This window comes from Carassius auratus, chromosome 9 (assembly GCF_003368295.1).
Source record: "Carassius auratus strain Wakin chromosome 9, ASM336829v1, whole genome shotgun sequence".
NCBI lineage: Eukaryota > Metazoa > Chordata > Actinopteri > Cypriniformes > Cyprinidae > Carassius > Carassius auratus.
Window position 1 is genome coordinate 2,894,813 of NC_039251.1, and position 22,218 is coordinate 2,917,030.

General features: G+C 36.5%; 3 protein-coding genes across 6 annotated transcripts in view; all 3 read left to right on the plus strand.

Annotated features, from left to right (window-relative positions):
* LOC113109173 (NACHT, LRR and PYD domains-containing protein 12-like) overlaps positions 1–22,218 on the plus strand; it is a 1,059,377-nt gene that overhangs the window by 494,924 nt on the left and 542,235 nt on the right.
* LOC113109178 (NACHT, LRR and PYD domains-containing protein 12-like) overlaps positions 1–22,218 on the plus strand; it is a 365,574-nt gene that overhangs the window by 20,466 nt on the left and 322,890 nt on the right. The gene's annotated exons all lie outside the window — the stretch shown is intronic.
* LOC113109192 (uncharacterized) lies at positions 18,614–22,010 on the plus strand. The gene is made up of 2 exons (XM_026272842.1): positions 18,614–18,670; positions 19,471–22,010. Exon 2 carries the CDS (start codon positions 19,654–19,656, stop codon positions 21,313–21,315), a length of 1,662 nt encoding a protein of 553 aa, XP_026128627.1. The 5' UTR covers positions 18,614–18,670; positions 19,471–19,653; the 3' UTR covers positions 21,316–22,010.

Genomic DNA, 22,218 nt, shown 5'->3' on the forward strand with positions numbered 1-22,218 from the left:
TGACGCTCCATGTCTGCTGTTACTGTACTGTTTCTGGTTCTGATTCACTGTTAGTGCTGCGCTTGATTTGAGACGCTTTAATTTGCATTTGGGAACACAACATTCATCATTAGAAACATTTATAAATCTGTTGTTGTTTACAAAGAAGTTTAGTGTCACACAATCCTTCAGAAATCATTCTGATTTACTGCTCAAGAAACATTTCTGATTATTATCAATGTTAAAAACAGTTTTGCTGCTTAATATTTTTGTGGAAACTATGATACGACTCAAACATTTGTATAGGATTTAAAAAAAGAGCGAAATTAATAATTTTATTCATCATTCATGAAAGCGACAAAAACTGTGAAGGAATTTAAAATGATTTTTATTTAATAAATTGATAAATGCAAATAAATGCTGTTCATTAAACTTTATATTTATCAAAAAATAAAGTGCATCATTTCAACACAAAATATGAAGTAGCAAAATGTTCAACATTGATAATAATCAGAAATGTTTCTTGAGATTAAAATAAGTTGTAATGATTTCTAAAAGATCACGTGACACTGAAAACTGGAATAATGATGAAGAATATTCTGATTTGCATCACAGGAATAACATTACATTTTATATTAAAATTTTACACTTTTTTTGTATTTGTAGTAATATTTCACAATATTTATTTTACTTTATTGTGATCAAATAAATGCAGCCTTGATGAGCAGAAGATAGTTTGTAGCTCGGCCACATAAGAGGTATACGTTTATAAAGCTGCTGATTAAATGTTAATCTGATTGTTGATGTGGCACAGCTGTTATTAACCCTCTAAGCGCCAAAGTCGCAAAATTGCGACAAGACGTCACACTTAATAAAATAGACTGTAGTTCCTTATCTGGTGTAATATCTCATTTGTATTCCCTTCCACTAGATGGCAGACACGTAGTACTTTGATTCTAGACCAACATTATGCATTGTTTCTGTTCAAAGTGTCGAGCTCTCATGTTATTGATGCGGGAGCAATTCATTTCATAGCGTGAGTGTAAATCGTGAGATTTATGAGAGAAAATCGCCAGATGGCTAATACAAAGAGGATGTGTTGCAAATGTTGTTCACCGATTCTGACTCTGAAGGGGAATATTTGCCTTTTGGAAATGACGATCGGCCGTCTAATGATCGCGCGTCTCGCGGTACATCTTTGCAGCGCAATGGTGCCACCGTGCAAGGCGAGAGTGTTCACGAAGCACAAACAAGTGATCGTTTCGAGCCTTTGCTCAACGGGGAAGCGGGTAACAGAGGTGAACGTGGTCATAGTGTCCATAGGAGAGCTGTTGCTGATCGCGCACGCTCTAATACTCGGCCGGCAGACAGTACAGGTGCAGTCTGTGTGGAGAAGGTGCGCTGTGTCATGCAATGAATGAGAGGAACCATGCTCTCAACAACTACCAACTGTGTCACATAGATGCCTGATTGGGCAGATAGATGCTCAACTGATCAAAAAATAGTCTCATGTATTTTACTGTGGCACAGTAATATAGTAATAATCTACTACTTTTCTCGTTTTTTTTCCCCTGATCATTTGGAATGAGAATAAAAAGACCCTCCATGAGAACGAGTGTAAGCAAGTTCACGAAAGGTTGGTATCTGGTGATCACCTTTACACAATCACACATTAAAAAGTGGTATAAAAATATTTTTAATTTTGAATATAATTTTGTCAATGTGTTAATGTCGACCCGAGAAACAAACCCCATTGGTCTTCCAAGGACATTACTCACTCACCCTCATATATTTATTGTATATATTGTGTATATCTAGTACTTTTTTCTCTTCTGTCTTCTTGTATAATTCACACTGGGTTGGCCTTCATTCTTTATTGCGGTGGTTATGTAACCCAAACAAACTATCTGTGCTTATATCACTATGAAACAATATCTCACATTCAGCTCTGTGTGTCTGTTCAGTCCTGAAGCACATGACAGTTTCAAACAGCAGCATTGAGCATCAACATGCAGAAATCTGATTCTATCAGCAGCAGTTTGTGCCAATGCTTGTCATTATATCTCCTCTCCTGCTCTGAGACCAGAGTCAATAACAAACTACACACACTTCAACTACAATTAACACTGTGTCATTGTTCTCTACAGGTTGAGTTATTGTGGCGTCACAGATGAAGGTTGTTCTGCTCTGACTTCAGCTCTGAGATCAAACCCCTCACACCTGAGAGAACTGGATCTGTTTGGGAATAATCTAGGACCATCAGAAGTGAAGTTACTCTCTGATCTGGAATATGATCCACGTTATAAACTGGAGAGATTAGTCTACTGTGAGTATATTATTATTTAAATCTTTTAAAATGGCCAAAGTTTAGTAACAGACATATTTGGAGAATATAAGATAATAATTCAGCTCCACTTTAGTTTCTGTTCTTTAAACTGTTTAATTCTGTGATGATCTATGAATATATTAATATGTTCATCTCCTCCAGTGTCTCTGTGTGTAAATGATAAAGAGAGAGTTGTTGATCATTCACTGTTATTAATCTATGATCAGTTGTTCATCAGATCAGAGTATGTGAGCGGAGTGGAGCGTCAACAATTTCTCCTCCGCGCTCCGATCATTTAATTATCCCTCCGCTCCGCTCCACTCCACACTCACTGATATCAGAAACACCGCTCCACCTTCACTCCACGTCTAAAGTATTTCAGCTAAATATGTTTAACATGTGATTTCTTGTTAAATATCCAGTTATATTACGGGCTGTTGGCATGAATTGTTCTCGTGACGGAGCGGTGCTGGAGCGATCTTGGAGCGAGTGAAAACCACGACGCTCCGACTTTTAAAAGATCTGCTCCTCGCTCCAGTCAAAATCACACGCTGCACTCCACGCTCCGCTCACATACTCTGATTCATATCTCTGACTGTAATATGAATATACTGTGTGTTTCTGAGCTGGATCTGCTGATGTGATGTGACAGCAGTAATGTCTCATACTCATATCTGACTGTCTGTGTGTTTTAGTGTAGGACTCTCAGTATTTAGACGTCAGTTCAGTTTCCTCAGGATCAGCTGATGGTGAATAAGAGCCGCTACAGGAATCAGTGATGTGAAGTTAAATGAATGCATGGAAGTGTAATGTGTGGAGCAGTGTTGATGAACACAAGAAACAAGCTTCAAGGAAACTAAACTAATTCAGCAAAATAAGTTTTTATCCAAAGGACATTAAGAAAATAGTTGATCTGTTTATACAGCACTGAAAACCAAGAAAATCAATGTGATATTTTCAGTGATGAGCTTATATCCTGAGCTGTCCAGATTTAATATAGATCATCATAACTGTGTATCCTGAAATTCAGAAATAGAAAACTTATCACTTGTACATTTTCTTACATTTTAATCCAGTCTAACATTTGAGTGTGTAACCTTTGTAAGTGTTTATTTTTATTAAAATGTGTGTAATCTCGAGAAGAGGGACTTCCACTTGATATCGTCATGAGAAATGTGTGCCCTGCTGTATCTTGATTTAAATACAATTCAAAACTTTTATTTTCTAAATTAACTTGACATATTGAGTGTCACCAAGAAATATTTTACTTTTTTAAATTATAAAAAAAATTATAATAATAATTATTACCAAGGTATGAAAACATATGTAAAAGTACCTATTCAAATAAAATGAGAATCAAAGCACATTATCAATTAGAAAAAAAATACAGAATATAGACTTAATATTCACCAAAATAAATGAAACGCTGGCACAGGTTTATCATCTGAAGAGATTTCTCTGAGGATGAAATAGCTTGGATATATTTCTGGATTTCTGTTTCAAAAGAAATGAATAATAGAGGTTGATTGATTGATCAGTTTTGGTGATTAATCAGCATTGATAGTCGATCAGTAACTATCAGCTAAAATCCATGCTGATAATCAAGAGCGTAAAGATCTTGCTGTTTCTATGATGCACATAGACACCAATCACAGATTGATAAGGTAAGTTTATATGTTGTTGTTACACATAACATATTAATGATCCATTGAGCATTTTAACAATGTTCTTACTACATTTCTGTGTCTTGGCCGCAGGAGAACCCTTGCTGTCTGTGGAAGCTCTGAGAGATCATGGATTACATCAAAACATTATCATAACTTTTGTTCTCAAAGGGATTGTGTTCCTTTAAAGGGACACTTCAGCCATGTATGAAAATTGTCATAATTTACTCACCCTCATGTCCTTCCAAATCTTTTTCATTCCTTAATGAATCCAGAAAAAAATGATCAGAGATTCCAAGAAGATATTAGGCAGCACAACCATTTCAACACTGATATTAAGAGAATCAGATCAGTATATGAGAATGATTGCTGAAGATCATGTGACACTGAAGACTGGAGTAATGACTGGAGAAAATTCAGTTTTTCTGTGTTTGAAGTGTTTTCCTGCATTTGTTTGTGAGGTTTCTTGTCCTGTGTGTTCTGAGATGTGTTCAGAAGACTTTATTGAAGCACATGCGAGTACCTGTGGGTAAGGTTATTATTTTTATTTTATGCTTTGTGTTTTCATGAAATTATTGGTTTAACCTACAGTCCTTACCATTAGTTGTTTGTGTGTGGTAGTCATTTTTATTTAGCTAAACTGAATTTCTTTCAGAGCTGACGATAGACCAAACCAAGATTTCATCATAACGGGACAAAAGCAAGACAAGCACAAGATATGCAATTAAGTCTAATTTATAGTGCCTTTTTTTCATCGGTCAAAAGCTAAAAAAGAATGTTTGATCAAATGTAGTCATCATCTTCTTAACTAACTTCATTGCATTTGTTAATTAGTACTGGAAACTTTCTTTTTTCACAGAAATGATGGCCGAAATTGAGGAAAGATTATTTGAAGGAGGGAGCACTGGGAAAAATCTGAAGTATTCAATTACAGACTTTCAGGATGACAATTTCAGGAAGGTTTATTATCATTACAGCTGGGTAAAATAATATTGATGTCTTAATTTTAATCGAACCAATCTCATCTTTACAAACTGATTGGTAAATCCCAAGGATGGATCGTCTCTTTACAGCTGATGAATGAACAGAACATAGCACATCTCTCATCCATTAAACCACGATAGGCTTTGTGCTTTGTTACTTTTGATAAGAAACAAAGTCTCAGATTTGAATTCTGTCCATCTTATCTTGAAATTTAAACAATAAATATTGCTGTATTTCTTTAGATTGAGACTGCAGACACTACAGCCTTGCTTGAGCTTTCTGAAAGAATCGTAGCATGTGGTACACAGGATCCTAACATGTGATGAAAGGAAGACATTGTCAGGTGTAGTATCTGTGATTCTGTCCATCTGACTCTCCTCCTTTCTCTTCAATCCACACATCAGGGTTAGATGTTTTTGGGACATTATACTCATTCCTAGACTCTCATCTGCAGCTTTTTACAGGTTTTCCATTGTAATGAAAATGAATGAAATATCTGGTGAATATTATATGATGAATATTATGTGATTTCCAGACCTGAAAAAATATATAGTCAGTTTGTGAGTCCAAGTTCAGAGACTGTTAACACAAGTAAGGTTGCAGACATAGATGTGTGTGTTTTCTGCAGAAGAAGGGAGCAGCAGTAAGGAGAGCAGGGTTGAAGATGACAGCGAACAGGTGATAAAACAAACTGCACTAAAGGAGATGCAGAACAAGACAAGATCACCGTCAGCAGTTTCATGCAGTGGATTACTGGTCAGGGACATGTCTCCATTACTTCTGCACATTTGATCCTGACTGTCAGCTTCGATATGGTCAGCATAGTTTCTACTTGCCTCTAGTAAATGCATGTTCCTGTACTGTAACCTACACAGCAGCGAGAGACAAACACAGAGTTCCTCAGTCCCACTTTACATGTCCCTAAACCGACCTGTCTCTACCCCTGGATCTAGATCCATCTCCTCCAACTTTAAATATGTCTTAACCGAGCGTCTCTGCTCGCTGGATCTTGTGTGTTCTGCAGTGAGGGCTACTGACTAAGACAGCATTACCATTCCTCGTATCTCTCAGATCGCTCATTATTTGTGTGCATCACTCCAATCTGCCACAGCTGCTCGGGACTTTGATTGTCCTCTGAGGAGAGTGAAGGATGATTCCAGGCTTCTGAACATGTGTCCAAGTCTGCCTGAAGTCTTGGGAGAAAAGTGTAGTGCACACTGAAAAGCTCCTCAATCACTGATCTGTCGAGCAATCCTTCTGCCTCCAGCGAGTGCAGCGTGTCTGAGGACTTGTTGGTGACCGTGATTCTGACATCACGCCAGAGACGCTCAATCCTGTTAGAAACAATACAAATTGAAATCCAAAAAAAAAAAAAAAATTATTAATAATTCAGGTTGAAAAGCAATGCAGTGAAAAAATATTTTACTCAATATTAATACATAATTGGTTGCAGTTAAGAGACACTGAAAAGCTAACTACAGATTAGTTAAGTTTAATTGAACTTTGTTTCATTTTACAAGTTTAGACAATTGTACTTTACCCTTGAAACTAATTTTAGCGCACATAACGTCTGTCTGGAATAACAGACAGTTATGGACAACTCAGGAATATACTGAGTTATGATGATATTTGTGTTAAATATAATGTAAGTTAGTTCCTCTAAAATGTTTGATAAAATAAATAAGAATATACCATTGCAGTTGATTAAATTAGTTAAGGAACAAGTAAAATATTCAACAATATTTCCCAAAATACATGATCTTATGATAGAAAATGTTCTCACAGATTTTTGAGGAATTGTTTATTATAACGTTGTTTTCCAGGTCAAGTAAGGAGATCTTATATATTTTATCATTATGATAGGAAAAGAGTGTCTGAATTTTCTTACATTTCCTGTCAAGCCTAAATGTAAAGAGCTGCATTTTAAAATTATGACTCCGTTGATTCAGATTGAGACTCCGGGGACTGTTTGTGATTTTTTTTTTTTTTTTTAATTCAGATCTGTACTTCGAAGCAAGAAGTGTTTGTCAAACAGTTCATTAGTGATAACTGAATATTTGGGCCTGAGGCTTTTTTTCCTAACCTGTCGATTTGATTTTTACATGATTTCAATGACAGGAAGTTGCATGTGTTGTGTTTTATGAATTGTGGATGGATTTATCAACTGAGAAATAAAGTTGAACAGAAATGATCATGAACTCTTAAAGATGATGATGAAAAGAAAAGGTAATATTGCATATAAAATCATATCCAAGTATGAACTAACTTGCGCAATACTTTAAATATTCTTACTCTACCCTAAATCAGTGAAAATGTTTGGCTCAGTTTACAGAAAGTGTACTTCACACATCCTTTCATTATTATGCAACATAGATTTCTCCTCAGATGAGTATTTAATATCTTTATTCTTGTGGGGATTAGTGTGTAAGTGCTATACACAAACACACACACACACACCGGTCAGAGTTTTGGATCAGATTGATTTTTTATGTGTTGTTGTTGGAGTTTACTCGTCAAAACTGCATTTATTTGATCAAAAATACAGGAAAAAAGTGAAATATTATTATGAAGTAAAACAACTTTTTTATTTTAATATACATTAAAATCTATTTTATTTCTGTGATTGTCAGCATCATTCCTCCAGTCTTCAGTGTCACATGATCTTCACAAATCAGAATAATATGATGATTTATTATCAGAGTTGTGCTGCTGAAACAGTGATACTTCTTTCAGGATTCTTTGATGAATGAAATGTTAAAAAGAAGAGCATTTATTTAAAATAGAAGTCTTTTCTAACAATAAACAATATAGTTCAAAAGTTTATAACTCTTTTAGGATGTATTAAATTGATAAGAAGTGAAATCAAAGATTAATATTGTTAGAAGAGATTTATATTTTGAATAAACGCTGTTCTTTAAAAAAGTATATATACATTGAAGAATCCGGAAAAAAGTATCGCAGATTCCAAAATAATATTTGGCATCACAACTATTAATAATTCTAATAATAAATCATCATATTAGACTGATTTCTGAAGATCATGTGACACTGAAGACTGGAGGAATGATGCTGAAAATACAGCTGCACATCACAGAAATAAATTATATTTTAAAGGATATTAAAATATAAACCATTATTTTATATATTTTATTTTGATAATTTTGAATTATTACTGAAATACAACCTTTTTTGTATCAAACAGTTCATTTAACAATAATAAATGAATTACCTGAAGCTGACAATGGAGTAAATGTATAATAATTAGCAAATATGATTAATTTAGAGCTGTAAACGCGCCTGTGATGGGGCGGAAACGCGCCGCGGAGAGTCAGACGCGCGTGAGGACCAAACACAGCAGAATGGTAGGAAACTTCACTCCTCTTATTATTTCTCTTTTACTATAGCGATTTATTTTTAGATACGTGGTCTGAGTCTTTCATAGAGTTGTAGAGTTATTAGAGAAATAGAGTTATTTTTTACATCCTTTGGTCGAAGTTTTCAGATCGGGACTTCGGAGCCTGTTCGGGACTCGGTTGATTCAGATCGGCACTTCGGAGCATGTTCGCGACTCGGTTGATTCAGATTGGCACTTCGGAGCATGTTCGCGTCTCGGTTGATTCAGATCGACACTTCGGAGCATGTTCGCGTCTCGGTTGATTCAGATCGACACTTCGGAGCATGTTCGCGTCTCGGTTGATTCAGATCGACACTTCGGAGCATGTTCGCGTCTCGGTTGATTCAGATCGGCACTTCGGAGCATGTTCGGTCTCGGTTGATTCAGATCGGCACTTCGGAGCATGTTCGCGTTTCGGTTGATTTAGATCGGCACTTCGGAGCATGTTCGCGTCTCGGTTGATTCAGATCGACACTTCGGAGCATGTTCGCGACTCGGTTGATTCAGATCGGCACTTCGGAGCATTTTCGCGACTCGGTTGATTCAGATCGGCACTTCGGAGTATGTTCGCGACTCCGTTGATTCAGATTGAGACTCCGGGGACTGTTTGTGATTTTTTTTATTTTTTTTTATTCAGATCTGTACTTCGAAGCAAGAAGTGTTTGTCAAACAGTTCATTAGTGATAACTGAATATTTGGGCCTGAGGCTTTTTTTTTCTAACCTGTCGATTTGATTTTTAAATGATTTGAATGACAGGAAGTTGCATGTGTTGTGTTTTATGAATTGTGGATGGATTCATCAACTGAGAAATAAAGTTGAACAGAAATGATCATGAACTCTTAAAGATGATGATGAAAAGAAAAGGTAATATTGCATATAAAATTATATCCAAGTATGAACTAACTTGCACAATACTTTAAATATTCTTACTCTACCCTAAATCAGTGAAAATGTTTGGCTCAGTTTACAGAAAGTGTACGTCACACATCCTTTCATTATTATGCAACATATTTTTCTCCTCAGATGAGTATTTAACATCTTTATTCTTGTGGGGATTAGTGTGTAAGTGCTATACACAAACACACACACCGGTCAGAGTTTTGGATCAGATTGATTTTTTATGTGTTGTTGTTGTTGTTGTTGTTGTTGTTGTTGTTTTTACAGGAGTTTACTCATCAAAATTGCATTTATTTGATAAAAAATACAGGAAAAAAGTGAAATATTATTATGAAGTAAAACAACTTTTTTATTTTAATATACATTAAAATCTATTTTATTTCTGTGATTGTCAGCATCATTCCTCCAGTGTTCAGTGTCACATGATCTTCACAAATCAGAATAATATATTGATTTATTATCAGAGTTGTGCTGCTGAAACTGTGATACTTCTTTCAGGATTCTTTGATGAAAGAAATGTTAAAAAGAAAAGCATTTATTTAAAACAGAAGTCTTTTCTAACAATAAACAATAGAGTTCAAAAATTTATAACTCTTTTAGGATGTATTAAATTGATAAGAAGTGCAATCAAAGATTAATATTGTTAGAAGAGATTTATATTTTTAATAAACGCTGTTCTTTAAAAAAAAAAAAAAAAAAGTATACATCGAAGAATCCGGAAAAAAGTATCGCAGATTCCAAAATAATATTTGGCATCACAACTATTAATAATTCTAATAATAAATCATCATATTAGACTGATTTCTGAAGATCATGTGACACTGAAGACTGGAGGAATGATGCTGAAAATACAGCTGCACATCACAGTAATAAATTATATTTTAAAGGATATTAAAATATAAACCATTATTTTATATATTTTATTTGGATAATTTTGAATTATTACTGAAATACAACCATTTTTGTATCAAACAGTTCAATGAACAATAATAAAGGAATTACCTGAAGCTGACAATGAAGTAAATGTATAATAATTAGCAAAGATGATTAATTTAGCGCTGTAAACGCGCGTGTGATGGGGCGGAGACGCGCCGCGGAGCGTCAGACGCGCGTGAGGACCAAACACAGCAGAAGGTAGGAAACTTCACTCCTCTTATTATTTCTCTTTTACTATAGCGATTTATTTTTAGATAGGTGGTCTGAGTCTTTCATAGAGTTGTTTTATAAACGCAGTAACTTTGAAATCAGCTCTGAAAGTTCCTGTCAGTGTTTAAAAACTAATTATGATTTAATAACATGTTAAATGAATTTGGTAAGAACGGTATTCTGTTTTATTTACATAGAGGTTATTAATATAGGCTGAAATATAGTGTTTTTTATAGTGTAAAGGTGATATTATGGTGCATTGCTCGTTAAAAGTTAGGCTGTTAATATAATATAGAGAAAGATCGTTCTAAATTATTTTTACTATATTATTCAAATCGAAACCATTATTTTATATATTTTATTTTAAAAGGTTTGAATTATTACTGATTTTTGACTGTAGCATCACTACCAATAGCCGCGTGTCGACATGTATAATAATTAGCACAGATGATTAATTTAGCGCTGTAAACGCGCGTGTGAGGGGCGGAGACGCGCCGCGGAGCGTCAGACGCGCGTGAGGACCAAACACTGCAGAACGGTATGGAAACTTCACTCCTCTTATTATTTCTCTTTTACTATAGCGATTTATTTTTAGATACGTGATCTGAGTCTTTCATAGAGTTGTTTTATAAACGCAGTAACTTTGAAATCAGCTCTGAAAGTTCCTGTCAGTGTTTAAAAACTAATTATGATTTAATAACATGTTGAATGAATTTGGTAAGAACAGTATTCTGTTTTATTTACATAGAGGTTATTAATATAGGCTGAAATATAGTGTTTTTTATAGTGTAAAGGTGAAATTATGGTGCATTGCTCGTTAAAAGTTAGGCTGTTAATATAATATAGGGAAAGATCATTCTAAATTATTTTTACTATTTTAAAACGCATTTATTTTTTACATTCGTTGGTCGAAGTTTTCAGATTGTCACATCGGAGTCTGTTCGCTACTCGGTTGATTCAGATCGGCACTTCGGAGCATGTTCGCGACTCGGTTGATTCAGATCGGCACATCGGAGCATGTTCGCGACTCGGTTGATTCAGATCGGCACATCGGAGCATGTTCGCGACTCGGTTGATTCAGATCGGCACATCGGAGCATGTTCGCGACTCGGTTGATTCAGATCGGCACTTCGGAGCCTGTTCGCGACTCGGTTGATTCAGATCGACACTTCGGAGCATGTTCGCGACTCGGTTGATTCAGATCGGCACTTCGGAGCCTGTTCGCGACTCGGTTGATTCAGATCGACACTTCGGAGCATGTTCGCGACTCGGTTGATTCAGATCGGCACTTCGGAGCATGTTCGCGACTCCGTTGATTCAGATTGAGACTCCGGGGACTGTTTGTGATTTTTTTTTTTTTAATTCAGATCTGTACTTCGAAGCAAGAAGTGTTTGTCAAACAGTTCATTAGTGATAACTGAATATTTGGGCCTGAGGCTTTTTTTCCTAACCTGTCGATTTGATTTTTACATGATTTCAATGACAGGAAGTTGCATGTGTTGTGTTTTATGAATTGTGGATGGATTTATCAACTGAGAAATAAAGTTGAACAGAAATGATCATGAACTCTTAAAGATGATGATGAAAAGAAAAGGTAATATTGCATATAAAATCATATCCAAGTATGAACTAACTTGCGCAATACTTTAAATATTCTTACTCTACCCTAAATCAGTGAAAATGTTTGGCTCAGTTTACAGAAAGTGTACTTCACACATCCTTTCATTATTATGCAACATAGATTTCTCCTCAGATGAGTATTTAATATCTTTATTCTTGTGGGGATTAGTGTGTAAGTGCTATACACAAACACACACACACACACCGGTCAGAGTTTTGGATCAGATTGATTTTTTATGTGTTGTTGTTGTTGTTGTTTTTACAGGAGTTTACTCATCAAAATTGCATTTATTTGATCAAAAATACAGGAAAAAAGTGAAATATTATTATGAAGTAAAACAACTTTTTTATTTTAATATACATTAAAATCTATTTTATTTCTGTGATTGTCAGCATCATTCCTCCAGTGTTCAGTGTCACATGATCTTCACAAATCAGAATAATATGATGATTTATTATCAGAGTTGTGCTGCTGAAACTGTGATACTTCTTTCAGGATTGTTTGATGAAAGAAATGTTAAAAAGAAAAGCATTTATTTAAAACAGAAGACTTTTCTAACAATAAACAATAGAGTTCAAAAATTTATAACTCTTTTAGGATGTATTAAATTGATAAGAAGTGAAATCAAAGATTAATATTGTTAGAAGAGATTTATATTTTTAATAAACGCTGTTCTTTAAAAAAAAAAAAGTATACATCGAAGAATCCGGAAAAAAGTATCGCAGATTCCAAAATAATATTTGGCATCACAACTATTAATAATTCTAATAATAAATCATCATATTAAACTGATTTCTGAAGATCATGTGACACTGAAGACTGGAGGAATGATGCTGAAAATACAGCTGCACATCACAGTAATAAATTATATTTTAAAGGATATTAAAATATAAACCATTATTTTATATATTTTATTTTGATAATTTTGAATTATTACTGAAATACAACCTTTTTTGTATCAAACAGTTCATTGAACAATAATAAAGGAATTAAATGAAGCTGACAATGAAGTAAATGTATAATAATAAGCAAATATGATTAATTTAGCGCTGTAAACGCGCGTGTGATGGGGCGAAGACGCGCCGCGGAGAGTCAGACGCGCGTGAGGACCAAACACAGCAGAACGGTAGGAAACTTCACTCCTCTTATTATTTCTCTTTTACTATAGCGATTTATTTTTAGATACGTGGTCTGAGTCTTTCATAGAGTTGTAGAGTTATTAGAGAAATAGAGTTATTTTTTACATTCTTTGGTCGAAGATTTCAGATCGGGACTTCGGAGCCTGTTCGCGACTCGATTGATTCAGATTGGCACTTCGGAGCATTTTCGCGACTCGGTTGATTTAGATCGGCACTTCGGAGCATGTTCGTATGGAGCCAAAAGAGTATCAATAAAGATAAATACACACACTACATTCACATATGCACATATAGGATTCAAACATGCACACACATAATTCATAAATATGCACACAAAATTCACAAATGCACACACAAAATTCAGTGGCTCAACACACAAATGCCTTTTTTTAAACAGGGAATGATCTGCAACCAATCAGATATCTCACTTGTTTGAGCCAATCACAAGAATGCACCCCACATGGGGGATTGTTTACTTATAAGCCAATCAGCAACGACTCACATTCCTCAGCGAACGATTCACTTTCCTCACGCAGCGAACTACTCACTTTCCTTAGCTAATGAATCACTTACCTCATGCAGCGAAGTTGAGCAAATGATTCCCTTTCCTCACGCAGCAGTGACACACTTTGCGCAGCCGGAGTCACTTTCCTCTCTCAGCGGACCACTGACTCTCTCTTCATGTAGGGACCGAATATTATAATTAAAGTGACTTCTATATTGCATCCAAAAGAATATTTAGATATATTTAAAATATTAAAAAAGGTGTAAAAATTTTTTTTTTTAACTTTTATTAAAATATTTCAATAAAAGGAAATAATTGCCTATTGCAAATTTATGAATCCATGGTAACTTTTTTTCTGCAGTCACAGTCTGGGCTATATGTATTGAGACATTTTTAAATTTATATTTTGTAAAAAAAATAATAAAAAATAAACCTGAATTGTAATCTAAACATCTGTATTTTCATACAATTTCATAAATAAGTAGGCTATAATATGCGCACCACAGGCATATCAAGCTGTGTGAACACGTTCATGTGATTGGCTTATAAGTAAACAACCACGTGGAGGGCGTTCTTGTGATTGGCTAAAAGAAGGGAGACATCTGATTGGTTGCTGATCATTCCATGCATTTGTGTGTTGAGCCAAGTCAGGGGAGTCTCAAAATTCACACACAAATGCAGTGAAGTTCACAGACCACAAGCAGTTTGTAAATCAAGATATATGTGTATGTGCATCAGAAATACATTTCTGAATCTTGTCCTGTGCATTTGTGAATCTGTAAATGTTGTTTGCATTTCTCAATTGTGTGTGTATTTCTGAATTTTGTGTGCATTTCTGTGCTTTTTAAATTTTGTGTGTGCATTTGTAAATTTTGTGCACATTTGTGTATCCTGTGTGTGTATTTATGAATCCTGTGTGTGCATATGTGAATGTAGTGTGTGCATTTATCTTTATTGAGACTCTTTTGGCTCCATATGTTCGCGACTCGGTTGATTTAGATCGGCACTTCGGAGCATGTTCCCGACTCGGTTGATTCAGATCGGCACTTCGGAGCATGTTCGCGACTCGGTTGATTCAGATCGGCACTTCGGAGCATGTTCGCGACTCGGTTGATTCAGATCGGCACTTCGGAGCATGTTCGCGACTCGGTTGATTCAGATCGGCACTTCGGAGCATGTTCGCGACTCGGTTGATTCAGATCGGCACTTCGGAGCATTTTCGCGACTCGGTTGATTCAGATCGGCACTTCGGAGCATGTTCCCGACTCGGTTGATTCAGATCGGCACTTCGGAGCATGTTCGCGACTCGGTTGATTCAGATCGGCACTTCGGAGCATGTTCGCGACTCGGTTGATTCAGATCGGCACTTCGGAGCATGTTCCCGACTCGGTTGATTCAGATCGGCACTTCGGAGCATGTTCGCGACTCGGTTGATTCAGATCGGCACTTCGGAGCATTTTCGCGACTCGGTTGATTCAGATCGGCACTTCGGAGCATGTTCGCGACTCCGTTGATTCAGATTGAGACTCCGGGGACTGTTTGTGATTTTTTTTTTTTTTTTTTAATTCAGATCTGTACTTCGAAGCAAGAAGTGTTTGTCAAACAGTTCATTAGTGATGACTGAATATTTGGGCCTGAGGCTTTTTTTTTCTAAGCTGTCGATTTGATTTTTAAATGATTTCAATGACAGGAAGTTGCATGTGTTGTGTTTTATGAATTGTGGATTGATTTATCAACTGAGAAATAAAGTTGAACAAAAATGATCATGAACTCTTAAAGATGATGATGAAAAGAAAAGGTAATATTGCATATAAAATTATATCCAAGTATGAACTAACTTGCGCAATACTTTAAATATTCTTACTCTACCCTAAATCAGTGAAAATGTTTGGCTCAGTTTACAGAAAGTGTGCGTCACACATCCTTTCATTATTATGCAACATAGTTTTCTCCTCAGATGAGTATTTAACATCTTTATTCTTGTGGGGATTAGTGTGTAAGTGCTATACACAAACACACACACACACACACCGGTCAGAGTTTGGGATCAGATTGATTTTTTATGTGTTGTTGTTGGAGTTTACTGATCCCGAGTTACTCGTCAAAACTGCATTTATTTGATCAAAAATACAGGAAAAAAGTGAAATATTATTATGAAGTAAAACAACTTTTTTATTTTAATATACATTAAAATCTATTTTATTTCTGTGATTGTCAGCATCATTCCTCCAGTCTTCAGTGTCACATGATCTTCACAAATCAGAATAATATGATGATTTATTATCAGAGTTGTGCTGCTGAAACTGTGATACTTCTTTCAGGATTATTTGATGAATGAAATGTTAAAAAGAAGAGCATTTATTTAAAATAGAAGTCTTTTCTAACAATAAACAATATAGTTCAAAAGTTTATAACTCTTTTAGGATGTATTAAATTGATAAGAAGTGAAATCAAAGATTAATATTGTTAGAAGAGATTTATATTTTGAATAAACGATGTTCTTTAAAAAAGTATATATACATTGAAGAATCCGGAAAAAAGTATCGCAGATTCCAAAATAATATTTGGCATCACAACTATTAATAATTCTAATAACAAATCATCATATTAGACTGATTTCTGAAGATCATGTGACACTGAAGACTGGAGGAATGATGCTGAAAATACAGCTGCACATCACAGTAATAAATTATATTTTAAAGGATATTAAAATATAAACCATTATTTTATATATTTTATTTAAATAATTTTGAATTATTACTGAAATACAACCATTTTTGTATCAAACAGTTCAATGAACAATAATAAAGGAATTACCTGAAGCTGACAATGAAGTAAATGTATAATAATTAGCAAAGATGATTAATTTAGCGCTGTAAACGCGCGTGTGAGGGGCGGAGACGCGCCGCGGAGCGTCAGACGCGCGTGAGGACCAAACACAGCAGAAGGTAGGAAACTTCACTCCTCTTATTATTTCTCTTTTACTATAGCGATTTATTTTTAGATACGTGGTCTGAGTCTTTCATAGAGTTATTTTATAAACGCAGTAACTTTGAAATCAGCTCTGAAAGTTCCTGTCAGTGTTTAAAAACCAATTATGATTTAATAACATGTTAAATGAATTTGGTAAGAACGGTATTCTGTTTTATTTACATAGAGGTTATTAATATAGGCTGAAATATAGTGTTTTTTATAGTGTAAAGGTGATATTATGGTGCATTGCTCGTTAAAAGTTAGGCTGTTAATATAATATAGAGAAAGATCGTTCTAAATTATTTTTACTATATTATTCAAATCGAAACCATTATTTTATATATTTTATTTTAAAAGGTTTGAATTATTACTGATTTTTGACTGTAGCATCACTACCAATAGCCGCGTGTCGACATGTATAATAATTAGCACAGATGATTAATTTAGCGCTGTAAACGCGCGTGTGAGGGGCGGAGACGCGCCGCGGAGCGTCAGACGCGCGTGAGGACCAAACACTGCAGAACGGTATGGAAACTTCACTCCTCTTATTATTTCTCTTTTACTATAGCGATTTATTTTTAGATACGTGATCTGAGTCTTTCATAGAGTTGTTTTATAAATGCAGTAACTTTGAAATCAGCTCTGAAAGTTCCTGTCAGTGTTTAAAAACTAATTATGATTTAATAACATGTTGAATGAATTTGGTAAGAACGGTATTCTGTTTTATTTACATAGAGGTTATTAATATAGGCTTAAATATAGTGTTTTTTATAGTGTAAAGGTGAAATTATGGTGCATTGCTAGTTAAAAGTTAGGCTGTTAATATAATATAGAGAAAGATTCTAAATTACTTTTACTATATTAAAACGCATTTATTTTTTACATACGTTGGTAGAAGTTTTCAGATTGTCACATCGGAGTCTGTTCGCTACTCGGTTGATTCAGATCGGCACTTCGGAGCATGTTCGCGACTCGGTTGATTCAGATCGACTATTCGGAGCATGTTCGCTACTCGGTTGATTCAGATTGAGACTCCGGGGACTGTTTGTGATTTTTTTTTTTTTTTTTTTTTTTTTTATTCAGATCTGTACTTCGAAGCAAGAAGTGTTTGTCAAACAGTTCATTAGTGATAACTGAATATTTGGGCCTGAGGCTTTTTTTTTCTAAGCTGTCGATTTGATTTTTAAATGATTTCAATGACAGGAAGTTGCATGTGTTGTGTTTTATGAATTGTGGATGGATTTATCAACTGAGAAATAAAGTTGAACAGAAATGATCATGAACTCTTAAAGATGATGATGAAAAGAAAAGGTAATATTGCATATAAAATTATATCCAAGTATGAACTAACTTGCGCAATACTTTAAATATTCTTACTCTACCCTAAATCAGTGAAAATGTTTGGCTCAGTTTACAGAAAGTGTACGTCACACATCCTTTCATTATTATGCAACATAGTTTTCTCCTCAGATGAGTATTTAACATCTTTATTCTTGTGGGGATTAGTGTGTAAATGCTATACATTCTGAAATACAACCATTTTTGTATCAAACAGTTCATTGAACAATAATAAATGAATTACCTGAAGCTGACAATGAAGTAAATGTATAATAATTAGCAAAGATGATTAATTTAGCGCTGTAAACGCGCGTGTGAGGGGTGGAGACGCGCCGCGGAGCGTCAGACGCGCGTGAGGACCAAACACAGCAGAACTGTAGGAAACTTCACTCCTCTTATTATTTCTCTTTTACTATAGCGATTTATTTTTAGATACGTGGTCTGAGTCTGTCATAGAGTTGTAGAGTTATTAGAGAAATAGAGTTATTTTTTACATTCTGTAGTGAATTCTTTCCTTTTTAAGTTTAAGAGTTGCGATCTGCGTTATGTTTCTGTAATGACTTGCGTAAATAACGTAGTGCAGGATTCATAGTATGTACGGTTGTAACGTGACCGGTTATTCACTGTTGCTTCAGCACGACAGACCCGCCGCGCGCTCTCACTCAGGTGCAGTGTTTATGTGCAAGAGAAAGTGCGTGATGAAGTAAGTTACTTCAATATATATTGTTAATTACCCAGATAATTACAGTGTACCACGATCGTGTTAACTTTAACAGTGTTTATGATGTTATTGATGTTTAGCGATCTTTTTGAGTGTAATTTGATCCTGTTTAATAGGGGTGCTCCGATCACGATCGGCCGATCGTTATGCGCATCTCGTCAGTAAAGCCGGTTTTCTAATCAGCGGTTAATTCCATCAGGTGCCTGATTTCTCATAGAGCAGCTGTTACTACACAGAGCCGTTGTTAATAGAGAAGATGCGCAAATCAGGTTAATTTTCAGCGTTTATTGGCCCATCTTCTCAGTTAACAACAGCTCTGTGTAGTAACTGCTCTATGTGAAATCACGCACCTGATGGAATTAATCGCTGATTAAATAACCGGCTTTACTGACGAGATGCGCATTAACGATCGGCCGATCTTGATCGGAGCACCCCTACTGTTTAACGAGCGGTTTAGCTCGCTAGCATCGCAGCGTGCATTGTTCATGTTTACAATTTTATTACATTGAAGTGACATTTCATGGTGATAATACCTTCCAGCAGCTATTATTACTAACTTCTGTATTAATAATACATTCTCATTTCTATATATATTTTATATTTCGATGTTTGTAATTTTACTAAGCAGACTATTCTCACAGATATATTGCTGATACATTTCTCAGTTAATATTCTATATATCAGCGCATTTCACCGTTGTTTATTATAGAGTTTGTTATATGTTGAGTTATTGGTAATATGTGAACAATGAGTATTTATATCTGTTGTTTTATTTATTTCAGAAACTACCTCAAATACACTAACATGTGTGTTAGGTCACATCTTGTGCAATAAATCATCAAATAAATATGATGACTCCGACTCCTTGACAAGAGTTCTGCAGCGGTCAATAAATATTAACCAGCATTCAGTGGGGCAATCCCCAACATTGGTCCTTCGAGCCGGATCTATTGACTACTGCAGTGATGTCATTGAAAGAGCAAGCCACTTCTCTCCCTCAAACTGAGACGTCAGACAGACCCTCACGGCATCGTCGCACACCCAGGCATCTGGAAGAGTATCATGTTGACTATGGCCATCACCGACCTGCTCTCTTCTCCTCACCCACAGAAGAGGTGCAAGTGGAGCAGAGAGGAGCAGCAGCAGCAGTGGGGCTAGCTAGTCAGTCACGAACAGTCTCCAGACAAGGTGAGCACCCAGACACAAGCTCCATGGATTTGTTGAGCATGAGTTCATTGAGGAAAATGTTGAAGACTATTTCTGACAAAGAGAAGGATGAGGCTGCTGATATGGCTGCACTTCACAGTAATCTTCAACAATATGAAAAACGACAGCGTCGGCGTAAAGAGCTGATGGAACATATCACATCGTTCTTGAGGGAAGAAGAGGATGAGGAGGATGATCAAAGTGAAAAGCATATAGCACCACCAGTACGATCCCCTTCAGTAACTTCTCCACGTTTGCCTCCCTCAAGTCATACTACTCCATCACAGTCACCTGACATTGAGCTACCTACCCAAGGATGTGTGAGTGACATGCAAAAGAATGCAAGTAAATCTCCTGTGGAGGCTGAGGATTTTAACTCTGGATTTGTTCCAATATGTCCAGTCAGTTCAATCCCCTTGTATTCACCAGTATCTTCTGGAACTATACCTACTGTTTCACACCAACAGCAACCTGCTACAAGAGCAGAGACTGTGCCACCACTGTTTACGAAGCAGTCCCCCATTTATGATGCTGGAAAGGCTTTTCAACCTCAAGTGCAGCCACCTTTAATGGCACCTAAGCCAGTCTACCAGCACCTTAATGCAGTTTATGGCTATTTGACAGGGTCACCTTCACAACAGCAGTTTACTGCTCTGCCTACAGCAAGTTTTGCGACTCCTCATTATACTCTTATGACTCCAGCAGCATCAGTCTCTCAAACCCAGCCTAGAGTTCCAGTTATGACACTAAATCCTCCTGCCTTTGATACCCCCTCTCTGCAGCCATTTAATAAAGCACTGAATCCAACTGAATACTTTGTGCCTCAACGCCCTTTGCATGCTGCCCCACAACCAAAGATTCCTGATTTTGTGAATGACAATGAAAGGGAATTTGCTAACCTGAAGTTAGCACTGGACAACCTTCTTGAACCACATGCAGAGCTAGATGAGAAATACAAGTACCATATTTTGCTGGAGCACCTCAAATTGCCTGAAGCACAGATGTTTGGCCAGTCTTGTCGCCATCATTTGTACCCATATTCAGCAGCTATGCAAGCCCTTCAGTTGCAATATGGTCAACCACACCAACTGGCTCAGAGCGAAATAGCAGCAATCCTCACAGCCCCAGAGGTCAAACCAAATGATGCTCACAGCTTCCAGAGTTTCGCTCTTCGTGTACACCTCTTAGTGAGTATGCTTTTGTCGTTGGAGGGTACCAGAGGGATGGAGTTGAACTGTTGTTCACATGTAGATCGTTTACTCAGTAAGCTGCCCAAGTACTTAAGAGATGGCTTCATAGAGTTTCTCCAGCTGAGAGGGAAGCTAAACTCCCCAAGTATTAACCCGTACAACCTACAAGACTTTGCTGGATGGCTCCAAGTCAAGGCTCAGCAACAGCGACTTTCCAGTAGGTTAGTGTAACGTTACCAGTATGAAAGAGCACTCAGTAGTTCAAAGGAGAAGAATGCAGCTAAACCGAAAAGCCAAAGTACAACCTTGTATCATGGTGTATCACCCACAGAGACTAAACCATCCTCCAGTCCTAAGGTGTCTTGGAAAAGAACATCACCCAAAGTTATCTGCCTATTCTGTGGCAGCAAAGATCACTACATCACTCGATGCAGTAGTATCAGAGAGCAGCCTGTTGCTGAACTTTGCAAGTGGATTTCGGAGGAAAAGCACTGCTGGAAATGTGCTCGTTCCCATGCCCCCGAGACCTGTAATCTAAAGAAACCCTGCAGTGACTGTGGTGGTATTCACCTTCAAGTGCTTCATGGTGTGGCCCAAAGTTATACAACTAACACAGCATCAGCTAACTCTGAGAGCCGTATCTACCTCTTACCATCCATTGCATCAGGCAGAGTCCTTCTGAAGGTGGTACCAGTGCTGCTACATCACAGATCAAAGACATTTGAGACTTATGCTATACTGGATGATGGAGCACAGCGCACCATGATCCTGCCCACTGCTGTCCAGCAACTGCAGCTGAAAGGCGAACCTGAGACTCTAGCCCTTCGTACCGTCCGACCAGACACTACTCACCTCAGTGGCACAAAAGTCACCTTTGAAATCTCTCCGAGAAATAACCCAGAGAAACGTTATCAGGTTTTAGGAGCATTTACAGCTTCTGGTCTTGATCTGGTAGAACAAACATACCCAGTTCAGGCTCTTCGGAGACGGTATGCACATGTAAGGGGAGTTCCACTACAGCCATTTCACAAAGTGCATCCGCTTGTACTCATTGGTTCGGACCAAGTTCATCTCATTACAGCCAAAGAGCCAATTCGTCAAGGCACCAAAGGGGGTCCAGTAGCAGTCCATACA